This window comes from Macrobrachium rosenbergii, chromosome 58 (assembly GCF_040412425.1).
Source record: "Macrobrachium rosenbergii isolate ZJJX-2024 chromosome 58, ASM4041242v1, whole genome shotgun sequence".
NCBI classification, from domain to species: domain Eukaryota; kingdom Metazoa; phylum Arthropoda; class Malacostraca; order Decapoda; family Palaemonidae; genus Macrobrachium; species Macrobrachium rosenbergii.
In genome coordinates this window covers 14856827-14875388 of record NC_089798.1, presented here as the reverse complement: position 1 = coordinate 14875388, position 18562 = coordinate 14856827, and the positions used below count along the sequence as shown (strand labels likewise).

Sequence of the window (18562 nt, the reverse complement as noted above, 5' to 3'; positions counted from 1 at the left end):
TAGCTCGGTAATAACTTACACCCGGGGTGAGTTATAAGTGATAAGTACTTCATCAACAGTCGGATTCGAACTGCCGCCTGTTTGGGAAACGGCGAAAGTGCCTTTGTTTGTTTCCTAACCAGGCGGCAGTTCGAATCCCACTGGTGATGAAGCACATAACACTTATAACTCCCTTTGGGTGTGAGTTATTCCCGAGGTGTACTTAACTAGATAACAAACGAAATTTGTCGCCTAATATTTGGAATTTAAAAATGTTCCGGTGTACGTGACAAATGTATATATAATATATATATATATATATATATATATATATATATATATATATATATATATATATATATATATATATATATATATATATATATATATATATATATATATATATGCCGTGTTTATTTCTTATTATGTGGCCTCATGTAAGTACTTCTGTCCTGGTCATGGCGTACTTGTCATACTTCTTTCTTAATGTTTTTCTAATCTTTTTAATGTTTTTATCTTTTTTACACCAAGTTTCGTACTGGTGTCGATGAGAACCGATTTCCTAATTTAATTCTTGATCTACGAAAGAACATTAAGGCATTAATTTCACCGTGGACTCACTGTACCTCTACAGAAGCCGGAACAAATTCATCTACACCGTGATGATGAGGGGCAGTTTGCTTTTGATTGAGATGTATGAAGGCAGTACAAACTACAAAGCAGCGAGGAGAACTCGAGAAATTTAGGTGTATATACCTGTATATATACACATGTATATATATATATATATATATATATATATATATATATATATATATATATATATATATATATATATATATATATAAGCATTACGCTACAAACGTCCTTTAATATCCAATTCGCTCTACCTCGAAATAATATATTTTCACATATGTTACCCGAAAGGGAATTTTTTAGTTGATAATAAGTTCGTCGTCTCGTGGGCTCGAACCACGGAAGACAAGAACTCAGGACTACAGTGGTGCGATTTTAACCACACGGCCAACAAGTGAGGTACAATTCATTCATACATACGTACATATATATAATATATGTGTGATATATATATAATATATATATATAATATATATATATAATAAATATAATATATATATATATATATATATATATATATATATATATATATATATATATATATATATATATATATATATATATATATATATATATATATAGAAAGGCAGTGGCGTGGTCAGCAGTGCCGTTCGGTTGTAACTTGTATATCTCTTGCGTGCGGGTTCAAACTGCTTAAGGATTTAAAGTTATTCTACCTTTTAATTGCCAGTTGCACTAAAATCTGTTATAATGAGTAATTTTTGAAATCCACGTCTACTTTGTGTTCCATGTGATATATTGTGTCTCATTATTCTATATTTTCCGTATAATCCGTTCAGTTCTTCATACACTCCCTCTAGCTTAGCTGTTGCTTACAGGCAGATTATTCTAGAGGATCTTTAATCGAAACTATAGTTAATGTAATGTTCACGCTACAATTAATTCCAGCGCGTATTTGACCTTTCTCCCGACTACCTACAACAGTGCTCTCTCTCTCTGCATTATTACGTTGTATCTTGGGCTGTGGTGCTGTTGACGGTCACGCTTCAGTAATTATTTTGCTCTTTTTTCATTTGCCTGGGAAACCAATTAAAACCGTGTAATGGTATCTAATTCATTTAATTGATATGCAAGTACACTACTTGGAAAACCAGCTCTGGTGACTCCTGTTCCATACAAACGTTTGTGTTCATATTTCAAACTGAAGAACCATTTTTTTTTAATCACTGGTTCTTGGACCGAATGGGCAAGTTATTAACGAATTAGGGAACTAACAACGAGTATTCAAAACAGAGCCTGTAGATGTATCAGTAGTCCTGTCATACATGTAAGTGAAACTGGTAAGAACAGCAACGATTATGTGGAGAATGCTTTATCATAATCTACTGGAAATAAGTGCCCTTAGCTGGTGTCTTCCTATTGACAGGTGCTGGGTTACGGGTGAATGGTGAATGAAAACTAGAACGAGAAACTGGAAATGGGTTGTGCTATCAATAACGCTTAAAAGAGGAGAACCAAGAGTCTTAATTCTGTTTGGAAGATCAAGTCGTTTTAGTCCCGGACTAAGAAAAGGGGCCAGTCAGAAGGAAGTATACGCAGCCTTTCCTTTGTCACTGAAACAGTAAAGTATAATGTGCATGCTCTCTCTCTCTCTCTCTCTCTCTCTCTCTCTCTCTCTCTCTCTCTCTCTCTCTCTCTCCTTTGTTAGAAATAACGCCATGTTAAGAGAAGCAAGATATATAATGTATTTTAGTTACAAAAAAACAAATTTACGGTTTTTAGTATAAAAATTCTTAGGGTTTGTTAGGACCCATTGGGCCTTTCCATTCAGTCAAAAACCAGCGGTTGTTGTTAACAAGACATCTTCCTACGTTGCCCTTGGTCTAATATTTAACAAATTCAGCGAGTCCGAGTGGTCTTCAGTGAGCTTTCCCTAACAAGGACACCAGACAGTTCATTGTCAACGTATAATGCTCCTCCCCACAATCCACCTCGTTCGTTTTAAACGGAGAAAAGGACGACGTTTGCACAGCAACAGATGCATCGTGAAGACCTTCCAGCCGCAGTCATTAAAGACCCTTTCGCAGATTCCTAGAGTTACTGGATTTTTTCAAAACTTGATTGTCAAGTCTTAGATAGGTTTGTAAATTGTCACCAGCCTTCATTTTATTGGAAGGCTTTTCTCTTGTTCCCCTCTTGAAATGTTCTTTGACATATTATGAGGTCCAAAGGACAGGTTATTTTAACAGATCCACGAAGACTCTATGGCAATAAGGTCTTTTCTTCATTTTCATTTAAGACGGTCATATTGCTTCATCAGAAATAAGTCTGTCTGGGAGAGTATACTTCATTTTCTGAAAGCACTCACCATTTTAGTTTTCCGTACAAGAGAACTATTGAGATGGCTATTTGTCTGTCCGCCCGCACTTTTTCTGTCCGCCCTCAGATTTTAGAACTACTGAGCTAGAGGGCTGCAAATTGGTATGTTGGTCATCCACCCTCCAATCATCAAACATACCAACTTGTAGCCCTCTAGCCTCAGAAGTTTCTATTTCATTTAAGGTTAAAGTTAGCCATATCTTACTTCTGGCACCGCTATTTGTACCAACAACACATGCCACCACCCGATCGTGGTTGAGTTTCATAGGCCGCGGCTGAGAGTTTCATGGGCCATGGGTAAGAGTTTCATACAGCATTATACGCTGTACAGAAAACGCGATTGCTCCGAAGAAATTCGGCGCATTTTTTACTCGTTTCTTTACTTTTCGGCTTTGATGTTTTTCACTCAGTAGCAACCCTGTGGCTAATCCGCGCCATTGTAGTGTTTCCACTGAAGTGAAATTAGAAAGTTCAGACACAACCACACTGGAAACTCCTGTTGTCTTTGCAACTGGCCAAAAGTCAATGATTGTCCTGACTTACATTGATACGTATTTGCAAAGAAAATCCCATTTTTCGTATGAAGTTTCAGTAAAAGAAATAGCTATTATTTCGTGTCCCAAACATAAACACACACACACACACACACTCATTTATACATATACATCTCTGTCTGTCTGTCTGTCTGTCTGTCTCTCTCTCTCTCTCTCTCTCTCTCTCTCTCTCTCTCTCTCTCTCTCTCTATATATATATATATATATATATATATATATATATATATATATATATATATATATATAGAGAGAGAGAGAAAGTCTGACGCCTGAGGCAAGGTTCTGACACCACCCACATCCTGAGTATCAGAATGCCCGCCTGTGAATGTGTGAGTACGTTTATGATAGCTTGTCACTGATGTTACGAATGGCGTTTTTGTACATTCAAATATCAAGCCACAATCCCCACTAATACTGAATTTACTTTAGTCTGGGAATAACTTGCACTTGAAAGGAATTTAGCATGCTATGTGCACGTACTGTGACCATATATATATATATATATATATATATATATATATATATATATATATATATATAATATATATATATATATATATATATATATATATTTATATATAAATATATATATACATATTTATATGTATATATACATATATTATATATATACTGGAACACGAAAGGACTGCCTGTTTTCATCACCTAGGTCCTCTTATTAATTGTATTGATGCACAAAGTAATTGTGCAAGTGATCAAGTTTATTATGTATACATATACATATATTTATATATATAGTAGATATACATTTATATATATATACATATATATATATATATATATAATATAATATACTGTATATATATATATATATATGTAGCGTGTGTTTGTGTGTATGTGTGTGTGTTGTACATACATGTGCATAAACATATTTGTCTTGCATGTGAAAACTGCAGTCATTTTTGTTGCGTCTTAACAGCCATCTAAACTGATTTTTGGGAGTGTGCGAAGAGACGTCGAAGATGGTGACGCACTGAATGCCAAAATACGAGAGAAACCTTCTGAGACGACATCAGCCTCATCTGTTCCAGTTCCGCCTTTGCACATCGAAATAACAGTCGCGTTTTTCCTGTAAAACACACAATGCGTAACTTCAGCTGACAAAGACATACTGCCTTACGCCTTCAGATGCATCAAACTGATAAAAAAAAAAATTACGGAGATTTTTAGCAAAAAGCTGAAAAATTGTTCACGTTATATACAGTACTATTACTATCTTAAAAAGGTATTTTATTCAGTCTGATGCTTTAAAGAAGAAGAAATAAGTAACAGGAATGACAGTTTACAGACTTTTCCCCTATAGTAAAGAGCCTGTTCCAACTATACGACTTGCTTCTCCAACAAGATCGAAGAGAAATTATGCATAACTATCAACAATTAAGAAAAACTGGAAGGAAATTGCCGTAATATTTACAAACCACTAGGTTGCATGCCTTGTGATAATGTAGTTATCAACCAGAAATTATTAGTTTTAATACATGTACGATCGCAGCATAAATTTCCTAACACTAGATAAAATAAAACAAAATTGCCTCTTTAATTATTAAAGTAAATGTGATATTGCTGTCCAAATGAGAAATGATGATTTCTTAAGAATAATCCTTGAGAAAACTCCAGTGGTATAACATGAGGATGAATACTGTTTTATGCAACAAGGCGTAGGGCACTTGATATCTGAGGGGGCACGCAATTCGATCTTGGCGAGGACGAAGAGAATAATTATGCAATCCGAGATGGAAGGAAGCGTATGACAATCAGTGACCCCTCTATGAGCCTCTCAAGTTGGGCGGGCGCGGGCACGCACACACACACACACACACACACACACACACACACAACACACACATACATACAATCCAACTGAAGAAAAACGGGCGTAACCTCAAATTATAAGGGGAAGGCGTAAAGACCACGTATTTGAAGGAAATGGAATGCAGTTTGAAATGAATACTTTTAGCCATGGCAAACAAAATGTTAAAACGCTGATGTCAGAGCTCCGGAGAACAGGCAAAAAAAAAAGAAGAAAAAAAAAAGAGAATTTCAGTAACCACTGCAAAAGAATGAGTGATGATGTAATATTAGTGAAAGAGTAATGTGATCCTTCCGAAGAGACCAGACGGAAGACTTGTAACTTCTAAAACCAACGGTGCGCACTTACGAACGTCTCCATCAGCGAGACATCATGCGCTGAAACCGGTTTTAATGTAAGGGAACAAATGAACAAAGAAAGATATTCGGATTTCATTATTCTCAGCTCACATGACGAGGAACGATTTACAGGCCAGGATTGTGTACTCGAATGATAGTTGGGCCGTGACTGGCCAGTTCACAGCCTGGATTCGTTCGTGAATGAGGATCAGCGATAAAATTAGTAACCATTATGAAGTTCAAGTATCAAAGCTCATTATTTGGTACGAGCATGATAGTGCGCGTTAAGTTGCGCACATGTTCCGAATGGGCGTCGACGACGTACAGACGTGTCAGAATAGACTCCACCGTCATGCTATTTCGTCACTTGGGTTTAGACGCGAGACTGCGCTTGTTGACAAGAGAATGAATTCTTGCGCAATCTTCGGAAACATGATCTGCATTGACTATTTATACGATTCACTTTACCAAAATAATTGTTACGAACAGGATTTTTTTCTAAATGGAAATGAAAGCAGAGTCAATTCCTTTTATTCCCCGTGTAAACTATTTTCTTTAACTCATTGAAACATCCAATAATGAACGGCCATGTTGGGATTTTCTAGTTCTGAGCTGTAAAAGAAATAATACTCACGAATGTTACTGAGCATTTGGCAACACAAATTAAAAAAAAGAAACTTAAATTATGACATATTTCTATCACAAAGGATAACTGATTTCGTCCATGAACGTACTGCATTAATATTACTGATATAAAATCTCACGGTTAAAGAAAGGAAAAAGAGTCTGTTGAGCTGAGTATTTTTCAATGAAAGGCGTTACCACTTAAACGATGTCACTCAAAAATCTTCAGTCTTATTAATGTTTTATGGTAACATATTCTTGCGCCGTATAACTAACACTGTAACCTAACATTTTTTCAAACAATTTCTACGAGTTAAGTTTTTTTTTTGACATGAAAAAGGTTTGTTTAAAACCATTATATTTATTTTATTATGACATCACGGAATGATGTCATAATAAAACCAGAAATTTCTTAGTTGCAAATATCAGACAGGTTTATATGAAACAATCAATCAGGGAAACACCATACATATGCCAGCCTAAGCAAACTTTGGAATTTAATGTTCCATACGACTATTTAGACAAGATTTGTGGCTTATATTGCATAGCAGTTTAATGGGGGCGATCTTTCCTAGATAGTGACCCCAGCAAAGTTCGGGGGTCGATATCTATGACTAATATTTCTTGGGGGTCATTATCTTTACAGTCTTTTGTTTATGTTTTTACGGTCATCCCCAACGGGCTTGTGCTAAACACGCCGCAAAGGTGGACACATACCGGGTTCATATCAAGGAGAGATCCGTTTAATGGAACAACCGATATTCAGTTTATAAACTGTTGATAATTTAGAAGGTAAGTTTCGCAAACATTAGGAATCCTTTAAGAGACCGACTGCTACCGAATGGGCGGGAGGCTTTTCGCTGACGTCACGGAACCGCAGAGAAAACGCCACGTCTCATTGCACGATGAGAGCGGCAAGGCTGATTCATTTGTAAGTGCCACAGCACACGAACAACCGGGAGGCAAGATCAGCAGTCGGTGCCGGTGGAAAAAGGGACGGGAAGAAGGGAGGGGCGGGAGGGAAAAGGAAGGGAGAGTGATGACAAAGGAAAGGGAAGAGGAAAAGAGGGAAGGGAAAAGGCAGGGGAGAAGGAGGGCAAGGAAAATGGGGAAGAAACGGGTAGAAAGAATTGGAGAATGATGGAAAAGTGAAGAGGACAAGAGAGGGCAGGAGGCTGCTGGAAGGGGAGACGCCGAGTAGAGGAAAGGCAAGAAGAAAGCAGGAACGAGAAAAGGAAAAAAATAGGGAGGGCGAAGGAAAGGGAAGATGAAAGAGGGAAAGAGAAAAGGAAAAGAAGAGGGAGGGGAAGGGAAATGGAAGCAGAAACAGGAAAGGAAAGGGCAGGAGAGAGGGAGAACAAAGGAAAGTTAAAAGAAGGAAGGAGTGAGTGGAAGGGAGAGTGAGAGAGAGAAAGGCTGAGAGAGAAAGGAAAGGGGAAGAGAGAGAGAGAGAGAGAGAGAGAGAGAGAGAGAGAGAGAGAGAGAGAGAGAGAGAGAGATCTTTGCGGGGTTGGTTAGTTGGTTTAGATTAAGCAGGTTTATGGCACCACGAGCACCTGCTCCAAGGTGGCCCAGTTGTTGAGGTGAGAGAATGAGCAGGATGCCTGATGTGGTCCTCTGGACTCCGTCCAAACTAACAGTGACCAAAATGTGAGCGGATGCCTGATGTGGTCCTCTGGACTCCGTCCAAACTAACAGTGACCAAAATGTGAGCAGCTACAGATACCTTCACGTGCTTCGTTTAGAATCACCAGGTGTGGTGTTTGATCTTACACCGCGATTTCTATTTCGTTAAAGATTCAGTCCACTTACGTAACTGCTGTTACGCAGGTAACTGCTGTCTGTGGCTATTGATACTTTCCGAGTACTAGTGCCTTTGTCTCTAATCTCCTGCAACCATTCACTTGCTAATATATCTACGACCTTTTTTCTATACGAGAAAGCCTCTGTGCACTCGCTTACCTTCTCCTGAATTAGAAGAAGAGGATGATTATACTACTGTAATTACCAACTTTCATATTTTTCTATTTCCACCAACGGATTCATTTATACGTAGTTTGGATTATTTCAATATAGACATAAGAGAAATTCGCCAGGGAGAATTTGGCGCACTGATAAATCATTCATTTCATCAAACGCAATATTTATAATGATATAGTTTATACTAGTTTATAACAGTTGATCGTATAAAGTTAAGCACCCCGTGATAGACTGCTTTTTTCCACATGCCCTTAATCACAACTCTCTTCTTTCTCCACATGACTCTTTCATCACGAAGGCCTCTACAGCTTTAGTCTCTTGTTGATGCAGCTTTAGTCTCTTGTTGACCTATATAGACGAATATCTCTATGATCTCCCGTGCAACATCTCGATATCGCCCTTACAAGAACACTTGCTGATTGCAAACTCCATTATGCAACAATCTCTCGTCAGGTATCCCGAATATACGGATTCCCTCCTCTATTCCTTAGGCTTGTAATGACTGTTCTCACGCGGGTGCCTTCATGACAGACTTTCTCTCTTAACCCTCCAAATACAACTAATTAAAGGCCTCATGTAATTCCTCCTCCCTGGTCTTTTGCAGAGCGGAAGCGACTCTTCAGTGGTTGTCGGGGAGGATGACCAAATCACCTACTCGTGGCACAATGTCAACGTGTACAGCAACCCAGACGTCGCGTCCGGGTCGGGTTTCTTCAGGAGGAAAGTGAGGCAGTCGAAGGAGAAGCACATCTTGAAAGATGGTGAGTACCGACGTTCTGGACCTCGATGTAGTCGTTATCTTGCGCAACTTCTGTTTTCCAGTTGCCTGTTAAAAACTGTAACAGTTCTGGTGGAGCTGAACATCGGTTCTGGATATTTCATTGATCTTCAAGAGGCTATTGAGATACTACAGATTAGTTTAAAACAAATAAAAATGAAAGCTGGAATCAAAACATCCAGTTAGGAAACCTCGTTTAGCTAACTTTATATATCATGAGATGAAAAGCCAGCAAATGCCTTGGCCTTCCAGAAGCAATCTGCCATCGACTGAGGAAAACAGAATAAAACTTATCTGCTGGATAACGCCCACCTAATGGGGACAAACATTTGCAGTTATTAGAACAATAAATTATGAGGTGGAATATGGATTGATTTGTGCCGTGATTTACTCTAAAAATTATATAAACTAGTAATAACTGGAGTTATGAACAATGGAATGTTGTTGTTTACTGTGAAGATTTCAAACCGTCATCTCAGAAATATTAATGAAATTTAATTCTTATTTTTCTTTCTATCTTTAATTATTTTTGTAACCTGGCATTCAGACAACCTGGCTGAAATTGTGAACTCACATAGTTCATGAACTATCCAAATAGAAGGGAAGATGACCATAACCATGGAACAACTCGCATATAAATTTGTCCCTACAGTAAGGAAAGAAACTTGAAAAGCAACAGATACTAGAAAAGAGTTTCAGACCCAGTCTTAAGTATTGTATATTTTACACAATGTTCTAGGCCATATATTCTAAGAATTCTTAATACTTATATTCTAATTATCAGAAACATTCAACAGATAGTTTAATCTGTTATCCACTAAAACTGTAGATCATGAGATTAAAAAGGTTGCTTATTTTGCATAGTGCACGCATAAAAAAAAAGAACGCTCGCTAGTAGTTCCATCTATTGTACACTCTGTAGACATATTTATTCTGACGTCATAACATAAACAAACAAGACTTGATGGATTACAGAAACTCTAAAAAAGATCAAAAAAGGATTCGATAACCTGCCACAGTTATTCAGAGCCGCGGGTCAGAAGTAGCACAGTTTACTTACAATCTGGCAGCATATTCTGAACCACATGTATAATCCTGGTACGAGTGCAGATATGTCCTAAAAGATTGAGATTTATACGACATGAAGTAGAACCGATGCATGGGACAGTAGCTGCGAGAGATGACAAACGTAAAAGTAATATCTGAAGTTCATACTAGTAGGTAAAGGATGATGATTTTGGGGTGCTTAAACTACACTAATCTGGTGCAAAAAAAAAAAAAAAAAAAAATGGACGCCCGCAGACATATGTATACATGGTCACTCAGAGAATCAGCATCAGTATCAAACTGTGACCGTGGCAGTCAGTCAATGCTTAGCAACCGAACAATCTACCTATGAAGGAGAAAGAAGAGCTTCTGAGACTCAGCTGAGGCTCTCAGAGCCTTAGGTTAAGTAAAGGTTCATTATTACGTTATAACTGTAATCTACGCAATAATTTATTAAGAATTCTATTTATATAAGGGCTGAAATCCATTTCACATATTAACGTGAAATTTATTGAGAAATACAAAACTGCAATTTTTCATCAGCAAGTGTAAAAGTCGTGTTTCCTCGTACTCATCGCCAATATTTCAAAGAATGATCTACATTTCATTAACAGTAATAGTCCGTGGGTTCATGACCTTTTGAGCGGCCAAATCATGCCTTATCGCACTCGTGACAACAACAAAATAATGTTAAACCGGTGATGTTTCATATCATGACTAGAAATCTGTCACACTGAAGATATTTGTGGAAAGACCTTAACACCTTCCTTAACGACACATCAACAACTGATTATATTACATGTTATATTACAACTTTTTAAGAGCGTCTTGGAAGGCGAAGGCATTCAAATGAACAAAAGAATTTCTTCACGGTGAATGCATTCCACCAATGAAAAAAGCAAAGAAGTCCACGCTTATATGAAATTTACGATAAACATCAGCGGTTGAGGACAAGTACTTATGGATCATTATGAAAGTCGACAGTCAGCAGACCAAGTGACAGCGAAAGAACAAATGATTCCGCAATAAATAGATAAAGTTAAGTATACACTAGTTTAACCAGACCACTGAGCTGATTAACAGCTCTCCTAGGGCTGGCCCGAAGGATTAGACTTATTTTACGTGGCTAAGAACCAACTGGTTACCTAGCAACGGGACCTACAGCTTATTGTGGAATCCGAACCACATTACAGCAAGAAATGAATTTCTATCACCAGAAATAAATTCCTCTAATTCTTCGAACGCTGAGCCAGCAGAGTGCTAGCTGAGAACGGTACCCACCAGTCCAATGAGGAACTGAAATAAAACGGGGTTTGAACCTGAAGGGAAATGAAAACCCTATTTTTAGTCTGGGAGCCGCGAGAGCCTCATGCAGTTACGTCTGCCTTAGGCAGCGCCCCGGCTAAATCCCTTATCAGAGAACTTATAGCACAGGGTTGGCACGTATTCATTCTGGTTAACGGAAGCTTGTCACTATTGTGATAGGATATCAGGTCTCGGGGGGTCTGCACTTTGACCCCCTATCTGCCGCATTGATGAATCAATTCATGGCTAAACATCTCCACTGGTTACACCTTTCCATTTGCACTTCCGTGGCTAGTTCGAATGAATCGGGTCAAAACGCGACTACGCATCTACTACGCATGCGCATATTGCCAACCCAATGTAGGAATAGCCGCGCCTCCTAAAAAGGTTATACTCCTGCAAATGAAGGGGGTGGGTATAACCCAATATACTTAATGCTAACTGGGAGGGTCTGAGGCTCTTGCGGCTCCCAGACTAAAAATAGGGTTTTCATTTCCCTTCGGGTTCAAACCCCGTTTTTTAGTCAAAGGGAGCCGCGAGAGCCTCATGCAGGTGTACCAGAGAACATTTTAAAGAGGCTTTTTGTATATTTATAAAGCCGTCAAACATCATTTAACAGGGAGGATGGACTTTTAGCCACTATCCCTAACCCAAAAAGCTTTTTCGCTTCCCTTGGGTTCAAACCGAAATCTAAAATCCTTTCCCTTTACGGCTGTAACAGCCCACCCTTTAAGCTGTCTCCGAAGAGACTGTGTATTGGTGAAGAGCAAAAGAAATAGACTATAATAGGAAAAAATAACCTACCGGTTTTTAAAACACTCACTCACTTTAAAGGAAGAGTTCCTCTTGCCAGCCAATTCACCTTCTGGGCGTCCTTATCTCTTGCCTACGACTTTGCCGAGGGATATGCATGCAGTCTGGACACCTCACATTTGTTTAACATAGTGTTTGACAAACACTCCATGCCCAGACCACCCCGTGTACTTGGATACGTCCTCCATACTAAAGTTACCGAAAAAGGCAAGTGAGGCTGCGTACTTAAGGAGGTCATGTGACTTTGGGTCTGATCCTGGGCATAGATCTACAATTAACTTACAAATGCGGCTTCTGAGGCTTTCTAGGCAAAGTGGGGTGCTTTCGTTTGGTACCAAAAAGAGAGGGGCCCTTGCGTGATATGGGTGGTGTGATCAAGGTACTTTTTCACTCTGGCCACTGGACACAGCTCCGGATTGGAGGGCAAGGGAGGGATAACTATGGGTTTCCGTCTATGAAACGGATTCTCATTTTTAGCTAAAAAATCTCTGAATGAAAAAGTTACTTTATTCTTTCCGAAAGAACAAAACTGATCTCCTGTTCTTAGCACATGGATCTCCGCTGGTCTGGCTCCCATCGCCAGGCCCACTAAAAACAACGTTTTTTTCTAACAAAAATTTCATATTATTGTCTGAATGTCTGTTCAGAGCAGCTAGGACTATATCTATATCCCATGATAATTCACATGGTTGTTCACTCGGCCTGCGGAGAGCCATTGATTTCATCATCATTTCAAACACTTCTGAATGCACCTCTACTCCGAATCCGTACCTTAAAGGAACCGCAAGGGCCGCCTTGTGATTTTTAATAGTGGAGGGAGCCAACTTTTTTACGTCAAATACAAACACAAAGAACTCCCCCACGAAGTTATTATCTATGGTAGTTGGTTTACGGTCCCTAACAAATGAGACAAATTTGTTCCACACTGACTCATACTGTTTGGTGGATTTCCCCTTAATTTAGTGATTAAGAATTCCCTGAATTCAGGTGACCATTCCATGAAGCACAGGGATCTGAGAAAGTCCACACGTGAAGGCTTTTCGTCAGAAAGGAGGAGGTGTTAGACAGTTATCCCTTGAACCTGCTGGGAAAGAATAGGAAGATGTAGTGGCTTGTGATGAAAAGTCAGCTTCTGTAGGGTTGGAAACCAAGGACTCTTTGGCTATATTGGAGCAATCACTGCTCCCCTTCCCTTGAACTCCTTGAGGAGTTGTACTACTTTCATTAATAAATTCGTTAGGGGAAACAGATAAATGTTCCCCAGCAGGTTCCAGTCCAGCGAAAGCGTCTCTGGCCACTGCTCGAAGATCATGATAGGGGGTGACAAAATTCGGTAATTTGTGATTGTCGCGTGTTGCAAACAGATCTACCTGAAGATATGGGTGATCTTGGAGGATCCCGCTGAATGACAGGCTGTCCAGTTCCCACTCCCCTTCCTGGGCTTTGAATCTGGAGAGGGAGTCCGCTAGGACATTCTGAGCTCCCGCAAGGTGGGATGCTGACAGAGACCATTTCTTCACCTGAGCTAATCTCATGATCCCCAGCACTATATGATTTAGTGGCTTTGACCGTGATCCCCATGCTTCAAGCATTGTACCACCGGCTTGTTGTCTATGAACAACTGAATGCAAGATCCCCTCTTGGGTTTCAGTCCCTTGAGTGACAGGAGCACTGCCATCATTTCTTTGATACTGATATGGCAAGATCTGAGGGCTCCCGACCACTTTCCGGACACTCTGTTCTGATCTGAGTGTCCCACCCACATGCGTCCTTCGCTGAAGCATCCGTTTGAATGGTCACTGAGACTGGTTTCGGGACTAGCCGGACTGAAGATTTCAGGGCCTGATTCGATGCCCACGGTTTGAGCACTGTCTTGCACCTCCTTTTCATCGGGACCTTGTGGTCTCTGAATGATTTGTTTGCCTTTAAAATGAGAATCCGGTTCAAATCCTTCAAAGTCATTTTCAAGACTGGATCTACTATTGATGCAAATAGTAGTTTGCCCTGCAGCACTTCTAGGTTCCTTCTGGAAAAACTCTTGGCTTTTCTGAACCTCTTTACCTAATCTACTATTGGCCTCCTGGAGGTCTCCTGGTAGGGCTAGCTTTCTGCTTTCTAGACACCATTGTAGGCCTAGCCATCTGAACTTCTTTTCTGGCTTCAGCTGTGACTTTTCCCAGTTGATTAGGAACCTGAAGTCCTGCAAGGTCTGAACCCTCTGGGGGCTACATTGAGGCCGAATGGCATCACTTTGAATCTGTACGACTGGTGACCCAGACGAATCCTAGATACTGGCGAAAATGAGGTTGGATTGGAATGTGCCAATATGTGTCTTTCAAGTCGATAGAAGAGGCGTAGCTGTCCTTTGGCAAAGTATGTCTTATCTGATTTATCATCAGCATTTTGAATTAGGGACAGTTTATTGCTCTGTTGAGGACAGAGAGGTCCAGAATGACTCTCCTTTCCTGAGAGTCCCTCTTTGGAACACTGAAAAGCCTTCCCTGGAACCTGATAAAGTGGCATTTCTCTATTGTGTCCTTTATTAGCATTTTGTTCACAAATAGAACTGACTCTTTTGTGCTGCGCTGATGAAAGTATTTGTTGCGGAAGGGGACCTTCCAATCCCAGCGCAGACCTTTCGATACCACTTGATAAGCCCAAGGGGACACTTTCCAGGCTTCCTGGAACCTCTTCAGTCTGGCCCCAACCTGAAATGTCTCATCGGTTGAACTGACCTCTACCACCACCTCGTCCTCCCCTGTTACCTTCTTCCCTCGAAAGGATCCTTCTCTTCCACGACCGCCTCAAGCCTCCTGGAACTGCCTAAATTGGGATTGTTGAGATGGCAGTGCACTGCTGCTCTTCAAGGATGGCTGAGAGTGCGGCATAGGGAATTGTTTATGGGAAGAGGGACCTTGTCCTGGGTCTGACGCAGAAAGAGCTGGTGCTTTAAAAGCCTTCTACCTGCGTTTTACCCCCCTTAGGTCTGCTTCTGGGTCATATCCTAGTAACTCCTCAAATTTGATACCTCGGTGGGTAGCAACATTATTCAACTTGGTTACTAGGTCCCTAGGGAAGAGGTCACTACACATAGGGGAGGTGAAGAGGAGCCCCTTTACTGGCATAGACTTCTGGTCAGCGAATTTCAGGGCTTGACGTCTAAGTTTTAATTTGGACGCCGCCCAAGCCTCCAGAAGGTGAATGAAGATTGGGCCCATGTTCCGAATTTGTAACCTTGGGCGCACTGAATCTCTTTGCTGGTCACAGCGGTATGCCTGAGATTCCATTAATGTCAAGGTTGTAATACAGGACATTAATAGTTTCCTCGCCTCGAACTCCTGAACTCACAGGGTGTCGGCAAGGTAAGGAGTGTCCGCAAAAAAGCATGAACGGGCATGGTTTACTAGAAATTTGCCTTTCTTCATCACCTCTGTGAGGCCTGCTAATGGTTTTGTTATATCGTCTATGGGATCTGGCAGAACTGTTCCAAAGTCCTGGAGTTCCTTTAAAAGAGAACTTGCGTCCATGGGCGGCTGACTCTACCCAGTTCTTTTCCCAAGATTTGAACAGTTTATTGGTGATAGATGGGAACTTCTCACCAACTGATACTTTCCAGGCGGGAAGGTTCCTAGCAAGAACCTGGGTGCCCAGAGCACTACCTCCCAGGTCCTGGTAGATATTAGAAAGGAAGCCCTTCGCTGATCCTGGGTAAAAATCATGGTTTCCTCCGGTACCATAGCCAGAGTCTTAGGTGTTTGGCATCGAAAGCGAAACTTACTACCTTTGAAGTGGACAAAAGGTTTTGCAAACTCTAACCTGGCTAGAGGGGTGCATACATCACTATCATAAAAGATGCCATCCACCGCTCTACCTAGCCGTGATGCCACCACCCAGGGATTATACTGCTCTGGCTCGTCCTCCACCACTCTCAAATCTAGGAAATAATCTATATTAATGGGTGGATCTGACACTTGTACATGCTCTGGAGTCTGTCCCTGAGCCCCTGTATCCAAAGATTTTGCAAGTTGTAGTTCTATCAACTTGTTCGGCTTTGATTCCATTGCAGACATCCTAGCTTCTTGTACCGCAAACTTTCTCTTAGTAGAGGCAGTTGTGCGGACTGAAACATTATCCTCACCGATGTCCATAGGAGCCGATTTACTAGGGATGCTGCCAGGAATCGGTTGATCTATTGGGGGTCGAGGCTCAGTATCAGATAGATCCCCCTCATCATCCAGGTTTTCAGATTCTCCCAAATCGATTTCATCCCCTGGTATGAAGGGGGCACTACAGTGGATGCATTAGCATCCACCACGACATCATCAGGTGAGTTCTCATAACCCCTGACCGACTGAATTCTGGCCATGGGGAAGAAAATCTCTTACACCTTTGTCTGGCAAATAGCCAAGAGGACCTTTTTGGGCCGATTTTGGAGAAATCCTCTTACCCATGCTCTTAAATGTTGTACAGTAGAACCCGGTCTCGACTGTACTAGAACTCGAAATAATCGGATTTCAAATACCTAAATGTTGAGTAAATTTTGCGTCGGAGTTCAAACAACAAACCGAATCCGACCCGATGAATCATATGATGTTTGTAGAAAAAAGTTTCATGGCTGCCACTAGTTGGCGTTGTTGGTGGCGTTCTTCCCATGCTTATTTAAAAGCATTTAAAGCCCACACATGCTGCTGCTGCTGCTGTTGAAAAATAAGCCATATTATCACATGAAATTAATAATGCAGTATTTATAAACCGAATTACTGTATGGGTTATCATAAAATTAAAGAAAAATTTCGAAAGAATACGTCGGAACTCGTGTGGCACATATAAACAAAACAGAGCGCCGCCCTGGTGGTGTATCGCTGATACTAATTACATAAACATTCAGAATGTTTATGTAATTAGTACCACGATACACCACCAGGGCGTAGCGTTCTGGTTTGTTTATAGCCTGCACAGGCTGCCGAGTTCTTAACGTATTTCAAAATTTTTTCAATTTTATGATAACAGACATACAGTAATTCGTTTATAAATATTATTAATTTCATGTGATATGGCTTGTTTTTCAATGTTATCATTATTAACAACAGTTTTCATGTGTACCTGTTACAGTACATTCTGGTAGTGCCTATAAGGCTACTTTGAAACACCCTAGCCTAAATGGTAATACGGCCGCATTGGTTATAGGCCAACTTTTTGATACAGTATGCATTTAAAAATGTAAAAAGTGCTTCTGATGTAAGTTATTCAACTCTGAACCTATTTAATTGTGATTTGTGCAAAGTTTTGTATAAAAACAAGGTTGGGGTAATGACTGGTGGTCAGGAATTTAATCCATTTTCAGTTATTTCTTATGGGAGAAATGAGACAAAATCGAATCTCGACACTTCTTCTGGAACGAATTAGCGTCGAGAAACCAAGGTTCTACTGTATATTAATATTTGCCATAGAGCCAGAAACAGTGTGATCGGTGACAGCCATTCAGTCATATGTCACACCCTTCCAGACTCCAGTATGGATGGTCCGTACCCTGTACACTGCAGGAGCACACCCTGCTGGTCTTGATGGAGTCTATCCATTTTTACAGGCAGCATTAGCGCACTTATTTGGCAAAGCCTATAAAGAAAATAATACTATGAAACACCCTAAAATGTTTAAGGAACTGTTATATAAGCCATTACATCATGAGAAAAAACGAGCATATAGTTTTTATGTACTTTCGAATGAGGTGACAATCATTCTACCATCTCTTTTTCATGAATGAGGTGACATTCATTCTACTATCTCGAATGGCTGGTTTCATGCCCGTCGACATCCCTGTTCGAGGCTCATCTCCAATGGGCGCTGGCACAAGGGAAAAGGGGGTTACTCACTGGGGAGAGCTACAACTGATGGGCAATCTATGATCACGAACAAGGAAGTCCAACAGCATTGGGATTATGTCAGTTCTATGACAAAGCAACAGGTAAATCCATGCCATTTGAGTCGAGGGTATCATAGACCAAGAATGTGGGCTACCATGTAGGCTTAGCCTAGACTAGGGATCTAGGTATATCCAATATAGGACACTCGATCGCCCCAGACGAATAACTTTGGCAAGAATCGATACTCACGACCTCATCGGTGCATGGCAACAACCTTACAGCTAATAGACACAGCGTATGTCTGAGATTCCATTAATGTCAAGGTTGTAATACAGACATTAATAGTTTCGCCCGAACTCCTGAACTCAATAGTGTCGGCAAGGTAAGGAGGTCCGCAAAAAGCATGAACGGCATGGTTTACTAGAAATTTGCCTTTCTTCATCACCTCTGTGAGGCCTGCTAATGGTTTTGTTATA

The 18562-nt window shown here is 40.4% G+C and overlaps 1 protein-coding gene across 2 annotated transcripts in view; it reads left to right on the top strand.

Annotated features, from left to right (window-relative positions):
* The window catches only part of w (eye pigment precursor family transporter white), a 164296-nt gene that overhangs the window by 122011 nt on the left and 23723 nt on the right, over positions 1 to 18562 (top strand). For both annotated transcript variants that reach the window (XM_067101891.1, XM_067101892.1), the window contains exon 2: positions 8884 to 9040. In XM_067101891.1, the coding sequence (XP_066957992.1) occupies positions 8884 to 9040 (157 nt within the window). The remainder of the gene's footprint in view (positions 1 to 8883; positions 9041 to 18562) is intronic.